The 13,113-nt window shown below is 42.1% G+C and overlaps 1 protein-coding gene across 3 annotated transcripts in view; it reads left to right on the top strand.

Annotated features, from left to right (window-relative positions):
* Positions 1 to 13,113, top strand: part of SMCHD1 (structural maintenance of chromosomes flexible hinge domain containing 1) — a 137,926-nt gene that overhangs the window by 102,675 nt on the left and 22,138 nt on the right. For all 3 annotated transcript variants that reach the window (XM_089517128.1, XM_089517129.1, XM_089517130.1), the window contains 4 exons: positions 2,408 to 2,534; positions 2,707 to 2,826; positions 8,631 to 8,719; positions 9,904 to 10,026. In XM_089517128.1, the coding sequence (XP_089373254.1) occupies positions 2,408 to 2,534; positions 2,707 to 2,826; positions 8,631 to 8,719; positions 9,904 to 10,026 (459 nt within the window). The remainder of the gene's footprint in view (positions 1 to 2,407; positions 2,535 to 2,706; positions 2,827 to 8,630; positions 8,720 to 9,903; positions 10,027 to 13,113) is intronic.

Here is a 13,113-nt window from a genome sequence, read left to right as displayed (position 1 = left end):
CTTGGTGATTCTTCTCACAGGAGCTTCTGCGTGACTGACACAGGGCTGCGCACTCACTTTGCAACAATATTCTCGGGATGACAGCAAAAGTAATCTACTGATATCTTGGGTTTTACCCCACACATCATCCACAAGGCAGGATCAACCCATCCTTTTTTAAAATGACTCCTAACTGTCTTCTCCAACAGTTTTTAACTTCCTGCCTGCCGTCCGGTTGAAGGCAACCTCTTCTCCAAAATTTTATTCGATTTAAAACAGATAAAATTGTTAGAACTAAACAGGTAAAACAACTAAAGAGATAGAAAAGGAGTCAGGGATAGGAAGAGATAGGAAAGGAGTCGGCAATCCATACCTTCCCTTACTCGAAGTAAGGCGTTTTTTTCTGGAAAGGGAGGGAAATAATAATTACAAAGGAATACAAAGAGATAATAACTACACAGATCTATGTACATACATACAACAAAGGTTATAGTGACAACAGGACAGCATTACTAGATAAAGGAACTGATGGAGAAGGGGGTTAGGAATCTTAACAGAAAAAATAACTGAAAAGAATGATGACTTGCAGATGGTGTGTGAGGTTAAACCCAAGAAGAGTGGATTGCTCCTCCCGCCATCTCAGAATGACCCTTCACGGCAAATACAACTTCTGAATCTTTATATCTAGAGAGCTTTCCCTGTTATTTATATATAAGTTGCAATGATCACACAAAATTACATATGTTTAATTGGAGGTGGGAATTGTGTAGCCCTACACATATAGCCCTGCAACTCTCAGCAGCTTTGGCCAGTTTAGCCAGTGATGAGGAATACGTGACAAAATATGAAAGCCTGCATGATTGCCATTCATGGTGATTTTGAATCTAAATCATTGTGATAATTTTAGTGGGGAAATTTAAAGCCATTAAATTATTAAAATAATTAGGCCTTGAAAATAGTTCATATTTATATGAATTGGATAGCTCATGCTCAGTATTTGCAAATTGGTTATCTTCACAGTGCGCTCGCGCCATACAAAGGTACACTATACCCGGCTTTCAGCTTACGTTGAAGCCACACGGCAATGGAATGAATGACACATACGCGCCGCCATACCCAAGCCCCATTATATCCATTGGGGCTCAAGCATAGGCATTTTTCGCCTTAACATGGGGGGGTCTGGAGCAGATCCCTGCGTAAGACAAGGGCCCACTGTATGTAGTATTTGTAAATGGGATGTATCTAATGTTTCCTGGAAAAGCTGTAATTTCTTGATTTCTATCTCACATTGAGAACTTAATGCTTTATTTTACTATACAGTTGCCTCCCCCCCCCCCCCATTTGTGCGGATTTCAGATCGGCAACTCTCACTTAGCTATGAGGAGCAAATGGAGGGGGTTTAAAAGGCGCGCACTGGAAGTAAAGGCCTCCATTCAAACCTCTGGGGTTTGAATGTCTGTGAGTTTCCATTTTCACGGGGGGATCAGAAATGGATCCCCTGTGAAAACAGAGGGTTGACGATATATTAGTCATTATTCTCTTTTATATAGTTTTAAGTTATAGTGTGTCTCGACAGGTCTATTGACTGAAAATAAAGATTGAATTGAACTGAATATGTTACTCGTTTGGGTTCACTGAACATTGAATTACTGAACATTGTTCTGTTTTTAAATAAATAAAATTAATGATTACAAATAAAAGCCTAAATAAAAAAGATGTAATGTCTAAATTGCGCTTTTAAATATAGTTCTGAAGATATACAGTTACAGATCACCACCACCTGCGTAAGGCGAATACCACGTATGCTTGAGCCCCACTGAATATTATGGGGCTCAGGCGCGGCATTCTATTGCAGCTCACCTTCAGTGTAAGCTGAAAGCCACATATAATATGCCTGCATATGCCGTGGGTGCACTGTACTATAGTTAAAACCTGTCATTGTTTAGAAGAGTAAAGCTGTTTTTTTATTTTATATAGTAGTCTATAAGATAAGCTTGATCAATAATAGGTATTTTAAATGGAATATGTTTTCAAAGCATTTAAAAGACTATTAGGAAATACAGTGCGCCTGCCTTATACGCAGGCGCATTTTATGCACTTCCAGCATACGTTGGAAGCCACGCCGGAAGGGAGGGAGGCGCGCACCATAAGAAAACAATGACATATTCTCCTGTGATGTGTGCCCCCACTCCACCACTACACTGCCACGGGCACGAGCTCCATTCATTTGAATGGGGCTTGAGCATCCGTGTTTTTTCCCTTACGTGGGGGCGGGGGTCCAGAACTGATCCCGCACGTAAGGGAAAGGAGGACTGTATGTACATCAGCATGGAATGAAGGTATAGCTAAATCTTTTTGTACAAGTATAATTAGGAAGAAGCATTCTTAAATAGATAATATAAATAACAAATATATTTTGTTTTTTCAGGATCTTGTGCTAGCAGAAAATAGTCCAGGAAAAGATAGTACTGAATATATTCTTGAATTTCAGCCAGTAATACCAACTTTGAAAAGACATTTGAAGCCTTATTGCCTGCCTTTTTTCTTTTTCAATGGTGAGATTCAGTGTTTCTCCCCCACCCCTCCTAAAATCTAACTTATGTTCTCCCTGTAGCATTTAAAATCTACTTTTGTTGCTTTCTTTCGATCAAATATTCATACGCCATTTCACTGTGTGATTTTCTGATATTTTTTGGGATAGACTAAAATGTATTAATTATTCTCTAGGATATAAAAGGCAACAGCAGATGGCAACACTTACTAAAGAGAAGGACAGGCTCTCTCAATCAATAAATGCATATAGAAATTTGTTTGACACCACCAATCAGCTTCTTGATGAATTAAAGTGTAAGTAATGTAATAATGTCATATTTATTGATTAATTGATTTATATTTGCATGCATTGTAGACCACACATTTTTTTCTTACAGGTCGTCTTGCAAAGCTATCTTTTGATTTTGTATGTACTGTTCTTTTTCAATAATACTCAGGTGTAATTTTGGTATAGTGCGCCCATGTCATTCGCGAGTGCAGTACATGCAGCTTCCAACTTATGCGTAAGCCGCGTACCAATTAAAGTAATGGTATGTACACTCATGGGGTGTGTGCTGTCCCAACCTGCGAGCATGCGCCCCGTTGTTTTTAATGGGGCGGAAGCATATGTGGATTTCCCCTTACACGGGGGGATCTGGAATGGATCCCCATGTAAGGGGGAGGGCCCACTGTAATAGATTAAGAACAGATGTCTATATGCACAGGGACAAGGAAAACTACTATAATAATCAATACAGAGAAATAAAAGGTAACAACAAAAAGGAAGAACAAGAGACCTCTTCCACAAGATCCAAAAAATCAAAAGGAAATTTTCTAATTGGCAAGGGAGCAAGACTAGGCTACTTCTTATCACCCTGTCTAATTTGTATGTCAGAAGTGTCATACATAAAGCAGGACTTGATATGGAAGAAGGGGAGACATGAAAATTGGAGGAAAGAACATCAATAACTTCAGATGTCCAGATGACACTATACTGCTAGCAGAAAATAGCAAAGATATGGAACAATTACTGAAGAAAGTCAAGGAAGAAAGTGCAGACACGTTTACAGCTGAACATTAAGAAAACAAAAATAATGAACACAGGTGATTTACATAACTTTCAAGTAAATGATGAAAATCTTGAAAAAGTTCAGGATTTTCAGGGCTTCACCGGAAGCCCTGTTAAGCAGATTCAAGTCAACCCAAAATTGGTTGAGATATGAGGACATCATAAGACAAGAAACATGCAGGAAATATAGAATTAAAAAACCTAAATAATATCCAAAGTTTGGACCAGAGGATAAACTGGTATCATCAATTACAAGACATTTTCAAGACTGATAAAAAAAAAACCAAGGCCTATGCATTATAAAAAATGAGATTGACAATATAATATTACTTGAGAAGCCCAAACAAATAGCTAGCCTATATAGAGTTCTTCTTGAAAGAAAACTAGAAGATGAAATTGTAAAAGACCATATGATAAAATGGACCAATTACACTGGAAAAGAAATACATTTAGAAAACTGGATACTTCAAAATGGAGACCAGATGGCAATTGAAGCCAGCAAGGTTGGCAGACATTTACAAAGCTCATAATCCAGTCTGCTGTAAGTGCCAAAGAAGTTATGGTTCTTGGTTCCACATGTGGTGGACATGTCCAGTTACGGCAACATTTTGGAAAGCCATCCATACTACAATTTGTGACATTTTGAAAATATCTTTTGTATGTACACCAAAGCTATATCTGTTAAATATGTTGCAAGATATACAAACTGTAGACTGAAAAAGATTCTGGAAAATAATTCTAAATATGATCTCATTTGCAAGAATCTTGTTCACATAAACTTGGAAAACAGTCCATGTACCGTCTTTGGATAATTGGTTATACATTGCGCCCGCGTCATATGTGGGCGCACTTTATGCGGCTTTCAGCATACGCTGAAACCCGCGTGGGGAGAAAGAGGCAGCGCGTCTCATAGGGATGAATGGGGCACGCGCTGCCACATGCACGAGCCCCATTCATTTAAATGGGGCTTGAGCATATGCATTATTTGTTTTACACTGGGGAGTCTGGAACGGGCCCCCCGCGTAAACAAAGGGCGCACTGTATAAAATGATTGAAACGTCTGAAATGGATAACATATCCTGTGTTATTGACAGAGAATCTTATAGTGAAAATAAGGAAAGTTGGAAATGCCTTTACATGTATTGTGAGAAAATTTGGAGTAGTAAGAAATAATCTTTCAAAAATAATGCTTATAGCAGATGATTGAGTTAATATTTTCCCAATAGATAAGACTCCCACATCCTGTAGTTTGGGTTATGCACCTCTCACTCACTCCAGATACAGGATGTGGGGCTCTTATCTACTGGAAATGGACATATCACAGGTAAGAACCAATAACCCTATTTCTTTAGGAACATCAATAAGATAAAACTTTGAATTTTATTAACATTTAACTAAAAAATAACTCCTAGCAGGATGTGTCTCTTCAAGCCAGCAAACTTCTGCATCAAAGCGGTCAGAGCCTGTTCCTTTCTTTGTGTGTGTGTGTGTGTGTGTGTGTGTGTGCGTGCCTTTGGAGCCTTTCTCCTCAGCATTCCTGAGGGGTCTTCTCTGCCCTCCCCCATTATTCCTATCTTGGGACGTTATGACTGGGAGAAAGACCATGAGCCTGGCTTTGGGGGGGGGGGGGGGTTATCTCCACTGACACCCACCCACACACACACACACACCCTGGCTTGGGACCACAACAGCAGAGCCTCAAGAGACAACTTATACAATGATTTCAGAGACTCAGACAGGGAGAAGTTCACTCTCTTGAGTTGCTGAGGAGGTCCCTTCCCTCCACCCTTCTGTTCAGGGTCAGGGGTCTGAGAGGCAAGCCTGCTGATGGTCATTCCCACTAAACAGTGAGTACTTGCCGCGAGCACATTTATTATACTCAGGGACCACCATTTGGGGATGTGAGAGGCCTTCCCAGTGATGATTAGCCCTGGACCCTTCTTTATTCACCCTTCCCCTGACACCACTCCAACAGTCGGTCTTAAACTTCTCTATTTTTACAAGAGTTTGTTAATGTCAGAGCTCCCTCCTTCCTTCCTGGGGAGCTCCCGATAGACCTGACTCTCGGGGGGGGGGGGCTCTTCTCCAGCCTCACCCCCCATTCTGGGCACTGGGATACCCTAGGCCAGACCACTGGGATGAGAGAGGGCCTGCTTGCTTGCCCCTAGCAGCAGCCCCAGCAACCCTCTGAGTCAGGCTGGACAAGCCTCTGTGCCTTGACTTGGCCTGGAAAGACTCTGTGTTTTGCTGGCATTTACAGTAGCTGCTGTGCCACCATGGCCACATGGCATATTATAGGGGCAGCCATCTTTGGCCGCATGGCATACTATGGGGGCAGCCATCTTGGGCCGCATGGCATATTATAGGGACAGCCACTTTGGTTCCATGGTCAGCTGGGGTGCCACCTTCTGGAGGATCAGAGAGCTCTTCCTTTATACCATGGTGGCTGCAGCCCTTCCCCTACCTTTTTTTCTACAGGCCTTCCTCCTCATCACAAGATAGATATAGCGATATAGCTATCAATATAGATATATAGAGATGATATATAGATGGATATATGTATATATTTATAGATATATAGATATAGATACAAATTTATAGACAGACAGACAGACATATATAGATAGCCAGCCATATGGAGATATATATATATATATATATATATATATATATATATAGTTATATATATATATAGTTATATATATAGATATATAGCCATATATACAGATATAGCTATAGATTTATATACATACTTCTTTAAACGTCGACTCCCATATGAGACAGTTTCACTTTAGATCTCAGGGTCGCTTTGCTCTGACCGCTTATGGGCTACCCTGGGCTTAGCCTTGAACTTATATATCATTCCCGCTCTTGTCAGGGGGCCACTCAGGGCGAGATCACCACCATCTAGTCAGTGCTCCTCTCTTCGGGTGACCACCATCCGACTTCTGAGTTTGACTTTATATAGATATAGATAGTGATATTGATATAGATTAAATAAAGATAAATAAAATAAGCTATTTACTTGGCCTGGGCTTCTTGATCGGACACAAGCCCTTCATCAGTCAGTGCGACCTTGGGGAGGTCACACTCTTTCGCCCACGGAAGTCAGCTAGGACAGCTTTTCTCTGTTTTTTATTTCTTCCTGACTGGGGGTCTATTACTGGGTTCAACTAGGGCCTATGGCCTCACCTCCCTGACCATGCCTGATCCTACCCAATCTATGAGCTACATGTATAGAAATAGGAAATACAATGGCAATCCTAACCTTAATATTTATTGATATATCTTTACACTTCAGCATCCTGTCTGGTACCTTCAATAATTGCTTTTTGTCTTTCTGCCTACGCTCCTAGCAGACGTTCTAGAACAAGACTAAAAAATAAGTTGAAGTTGTTTATGATAAGGATCAACTGTACAACATAGAGACGTGACGATCTGTGTTTAAATTTACACCAAAACCTAGAAATTATATATATCTTGTAATACTGTGCTATTTTACCTTTTTTTAACAAATAAAGGGTAAAAAAAAAGTTCAAGATTTTCCATACCTTGGCTCAGTCATTAGTCAGAATCCAGACTGTACTCAAGAAATCAGAAAGACACATGGTTGTGAAAGCTGGACAGTGAAAAGACCTAATAAGAAGAAAATAAACTCATTTGAGATGTGGTACTGAAGAAGAGTTTTGCAAAGATCATAGACTGCTAAAAAGACAAGTACAACTCAACCTGTGTATCCACGGAATCTGTAACCATGGTTTCACTTACCCACATTTTGGGGAAAAAACATCTCTCTAGGCATCTGGTGGCTCTCCAGCACAACTGTGCTGTCATCTTCTGTCAGAAAATAGTGTCCATGGTAACCATGGGAGCAGATCCCCTGTGAATAAGGGAGCTGGACTATAAGTAGGTCCTAGAGCAAATCAAACTGAACTCTCCTTTGCAGCCAAGGCCTGTTACACACGGGCTTAAAAGTACGTGTGGAGCACGTACTAGGGTTAAGGCCCCCGGTGCTTCTGCACTGCCCTAACCCTAGTGCGCGCTGTGCGCGCACAAAATGGCGGCGGCCGTTCCACACGGCCGCTGTCATCGATGCGTCACAGCCGCGCCGCCTCCAAACGAGTCCGCGCGGTTGTGACGTATTGGGGTCGCGGCAGGGCGCCTAGGGTGCCCTTTCTGCGACCCCGGAAGGAGCTCCGTTTCGGAGCTCCTTCCTGGTTTGGTCCGCTGGGCGCAGCCTTTAGACGGCTGCGCCCAGCGGACCAAAGGAGAAAGGGGCCAAACGGCCCCTTTCTCCTTCTCCCTGCCGCCGTGGGGTGTCCTTGGGGCTTGAAGCCCCAAGGACACCCCTTTCCAGGCTGCGGGAAAGGGGCCTTTTGCCGCTTCCCCGCAGCCCGGAAAGCGGCGGATCGGGGCTTCAGCGGCTGCCGCTCTGGCCGCTGAGGCCCCGATCCGGCGGGGAAAAGTGCGCCTACAGGCTGCCCCAAAGGGGCGGTCTGTAACTCGCCCAAGATAACTAAACTGAGGCTTCATGAGAAGACATGACTCACCAGAAAAGGCAGTAATGTTTAGTAAAGTAGAACACAATATGAAAAGAGAAATACTTTCCAGATGGATAGACTTAGTCAAAGAAACTACAGCCCTGAATGTGGGAGACCTGAACGTGTGGGTTAGTGATAGAGTGACTTTCATTCATAGGGTTGTCATAAGTTGAAGTTGACTTGATGGCAGTTAACAACAAACAGATGTTAAAGCCCTTATTTCATACTGCATGCATCTTGCTATATGTATTATCAGTCTTTCTTTGTATAGTCCTGTAGTTGTATATTTTAACTGAACTGGCCCATAATTATGTGATGATTCTTAACTGTGAATGTGTAAACTATTCCCACTGAGAGTTTTTAATTTAAGTTGATAATGATTTTTGTCTGACTTTAAACCTTTATTCATATGTCAGCCATCAGTTGATGTTTCATCAAGTGACAAATATGCTATCTTAATTCAGTGTCAGCCAAGGTTTAACTGATTCTACTAATTTGTTAAATTTTAGGTCAAGTCCAAGAAGCTAAAATAAAAGAGGCTCAACTGAAGGATGATCTGAAAAGACACCACCAGATTGACATACCTCATGCTGAGGGGGTATGATCTTCTTAATTTTCTTGCATTTGTCATCATGAAGATGCTTAGCATCAAAGGATCAGATAAAAGTATATTGAAATGAATGTACATTTCTTTTCCTCTTACCTGGGTGGTTATCTGATCAGATAACAGATTTCCCCAGGAAAGACCACTTTTTATTAAAATTATCTTAAAGTACTGCAGAGCACTGCATAACTTTTTAAAGTATCAAGTGGGCATAGAAAAGCCCAAACTACCCCTAGAGCCTTTAGAAAGTGCCTAAGGCGGGATATAGACTGCCCCTTTGAGGCGGCCTTTACCCGCCCCTTTTCTCGACGGATCGGGGCTGGAGCAGCCACAGCGGCAGCCCCAGAAGCCCCAATCCACCACTTCTCCAGGCCTCGGAGAAGTGGCAAAACGCTGCATCCCCGCAGCCTGGAAAGGGGTGTCCTTGGGGCTTCATGCCCCAAGGACAACCCGACAGCAGCGGGGAAAGAGAGAAAGGGCTGCTCGGCCCCTTTCTCTTCCGTATCGCTGGCGTGGCTGTTTAAAGGCCACACCAGCTATACGCCCGGCGAAAGAAGCTCCAGTTTCAGAGCTCCTTCCAGCGCTGTTAAAAGGGCGCCACAAGCGCCTGCAGCAGTGCCAGGACATCACTCCCGTGCCGCGCCGTTTGGACACAGCATGTACGTCACGTCAAAATGTCGGCGCCCATGTAGACAGGACAACGCGATTTGGACATATAGAGTACATCCTAGGGTTAGGGAGCGTGTGAATGGTGTGCGCTCCCTAACCCTAGAATCGCTGCCGCCGCGCTACATTTTGGCGGTCTGTATCCTGCCATAATTCACTTTTTTATTTCTGACTCAAAAGATAAAATTAATGTATTTGAAAAATGCTTTTTAGACGAATGATATGCATTTTTCATTACTCATAATTTCATTCTGATTGAATTTTCTGTACACTACACAATCAGTAATGCATTTCCAAGATATTGACCTTCCAGTTCCTTAGTTGGTTGGACTTGCACCTTTACATTTCATTTTCTGGGGTAAAATCAGCTAATAGGAAGGAATAGTATTCCCAGTCCCATTGCTTATAAATAAAATTATAACAACCTCTGTTGCTATCATTTTTTATGTCAATGTCAACATTTAATTTTAAAAAGTCTAATAAATAATGGTGATATTCCTCTTTATTTTTAGCTGCAGTATCTTGATTGTCTAATAAAGCAGAAAAAGTCTGAGCAGGAAGGAATAATGAAACAACCTAGAAGAACATGCACACTTAGCAATTATCCCAAAGGTAGTCAAGATGTGCTGGGCAAAGTGAGTGTATTTCCCTTATCTGTTTTTCCTCTTTCTATTTATATGTTTTTACCTGCTTGGTTTTATTATCTTTACATAAGATCTACAGTTTGCAATTAAATGAGATCTGTTTGCTGTTCAATGTATGTGGTGTTATTTAGGATCTTTTTGAAGTGCTATATATATATATATATATATATATATATATATATGGTATACAGACATATATACAAACACATATTTACATATTGATACTGAAATATTGACATTCTATCAATGTTTAACCTCTGATACTTCCAAATACATTACATAACTTCCTCTTCTTCTTTGTGGTCTCTGTGACACACACTGGGTGTTCAGTGCCTGCGCAGCACATCATTGGAATCTTCTAGACTAAATCTGTTAAGCTTTTTGGCAGTAGCTCTGTCCATTCTCCATCCTATTCTCCACTATTCCTGCTCCCTTACTTTTGAGGCTAGTTTTGATTACAGTTTTATGGGTCTTGACTTTGGCTTCTCAGACTGCTCTTAGATTGTTTTTCTGTACCCAATCTGACTTTGTTTGTTTTCCTTTGTTTTGTTTACTATTCTTTCATCTCCTGTTCTTTGGATACATTTGACTTGACTTGGAGCTTATTTGCCTCCTCTTCCTTTAAGAGGTGCACTGATTGTGCGGTGAAGCTACCAGACAGGAATGGTAATTTGTGTTGCCTTTTGTTTTTGAATGAGGCACACAATGTACATATGTGCCCCCATTAAATTTGAGGGCAACCCCTATAATCCAGGTGATTGCACAGCAGTGGCACTCTGACATTCACTCTATGCCATGGCGTTAGAGAGGCCCTTCTCCAATCCCCACCTCAACTTTGATGGGTTGTTCAGGTTTTATCTTCTTCATCTGTTGGCTCTCGATCAACAGTCCACCATCATAGGTCTGGTTCCAGATATTTGTCCAGACGCAGATTTAGAGAAGATTCTAGAGATCTTGAATGTACACGTTGATATGAAAGTCACTCTCAGTACTAATCCCCTTATTGTTCCCAATTGAGGGACACATATTATGGCTCACGTCACACCTGCTATTATATAGACAAGGGTCAGATGTACAAAGTACCATGTTGTCATGTATTTTCTGGACACTCTCCAGGTAGATTGATAATACTGCAGTCTGCACCAGTGTTGTGCCCACACCATAGAAGTACAGAGCGCACACACACACAGAAGAGATTTCAGTGTTCAAAGGAATACTGTACCGAGACTCACTGCACCAAGACTCACTGTATTGAGACTCACCATATCAAAGCCCGCCATACCATGACTCAGCAAACGGAGATGCACCATACAGAGGCACAACTATACCAACGTGAAAAACAACCACATGATGAAGATGCTCCCAAGGATCGTCCTCCAAAGCATCCTCAGGATGTCTGTCTCACTGACCACAACTTACCTGAAGCTTCCCAGTGTTCCACTTAACCAGAGTTGGGAGCAGACATCTCCAACACCTCATCTTTAAATGTTCAGCTGGATAGATCTCCTTAACAACACCTGGTGGAAAATGCGCTGGCCTGTCCCAGCAATGACGTCTAGACCTTTTCTGAACAAATGCTCAGGATGGCCAATACCTTGGAGTTCCAAGTCAAGCACGAGGAGTTGGAACCAATGGATCTGGTGTACTGTTGAATCCAAGCCAAGGTTCCAACATCAGCTTCTATTCCACTGTTATCTTCCTTGCTGAAGATCTCTCAGAGGTCCTGGACTACTCCTTTAACTATCCCCTCTACATCGAGGAAAACAGATTCCCTCTACTGGGTAGCTAATATAGAATCGGTCTGGCTATTGGAACATCCCAGGCCCAACTCTGTAACTGTCAAGACCTCACAATCTAGATCTCTACCTAAAATGGGCTCAACTCCAGGTGATAAGGAAGAAAACTATCTAATGGCAAAAAAGCCTGTTGTGTCATAGACTGTTCTGCTAAAATCATCACAGGAGCAGTGGCACTTCATCGACATGCCTGACTGCATTCATTGGTTCTTCCAATGCAAGCTCACATCACCATTGACTTGCTGTTTGATCAATCTGATCTCTTCAGTAAGGGCATTGGTAAAAAGTTGCAGTTATACTCAAAATATATGCACCTTGGCCTGGACGTACAGTATGCCAACACAGTTCCAGGAATTGTACAGTGCTCAACCTCCTTAGCAGTGCCCATCTTTGGGACCAAGACAGTTGTTCAGTCCGCTGAGTTTGAAGCATTATCAGCCCCAGTCTCAGTCTTCCTCATCTGGAAAGAAACAACCTGCCACTAAGTACCAGCTGAGTTTCAAGAAACACCTACACAAACGGGTCAGGAAGCATCTTTGAGTTCTCCCCTGCAGTCACTCTCAGTACTTCCACCACCTTTGGCCACAATTAAAACTGATTCCTGCGTCCTCCATGTTGTCAAGGAACTGCCTTGAGTCCTTATATTGGGAGAAAGGTGAGATATAAGAAAATAAAATGAGGAGGAGGAGGTTTGATTGTGAGTTCTTGCATGGAAGGGGGATGGACTGAATGGCTGTTGTGGTCTCTTCCAACTCTATGATTTTATGATTCCTCAACACTCCCCCACGTAAGAGAATGGCGGACTGTACTTTCTAAGAGGTTGTACTCTCCAGGGGATTCATATGTTTCTTAAGGCCACAAGAATCTACACCCTTTTGTGTTGGGACTGACACCAGATTGGAGCCTTGAGCTCATTTTGTCTCAGTTGCCTAGGAAGCTGTTCGTACCAATGGCTTCTTGTGATATTTGCCTACCTACGTGGAAGATAGCATCCTTGGTTGCCATAAGGTCAGCTCAACAGGTGAGTTAACAATGTGCACTGCAAGATGAACCTCCATATTTGCACTTTCATTATAACAAGGTCGTTCTCTTTCCTGACATCTTCCTACCCAAGGTTGCTTGAACCAAGACATCATCTTACCTGTGTTCATGCAGCAACCTATCTCTGAATTCAAATGTACACTGCATTCATTGGATGTTTGCTGAGCTCTGGCTTTCTGTACTGACCAAACATCAGGTTCGAGGTACAACACGATACTCTTTGTTTGCTACTCGGCCTCGA

Source organism: Sceloporus occidentalis, unplaced genomic scaffold (assembly GCF_023333645.1).
Source record: "Sceloporus occidentalis isolate IW3139 unplaced genomic scaffold, rSceOcc1.0.p SCAF_3, whole genome shotgun sequence".
NCBI classification, from domain to species: domain Eukaryota; kingdom Metazoa; phylum Chordata; class Lepidosauria; order Squamata; family Phrynosomatidae; genus Sceloporus; species Sceloporus occidentalis.
This window is presented reverse-complemented; position numbering and strand designations above follow the sequence as displayed.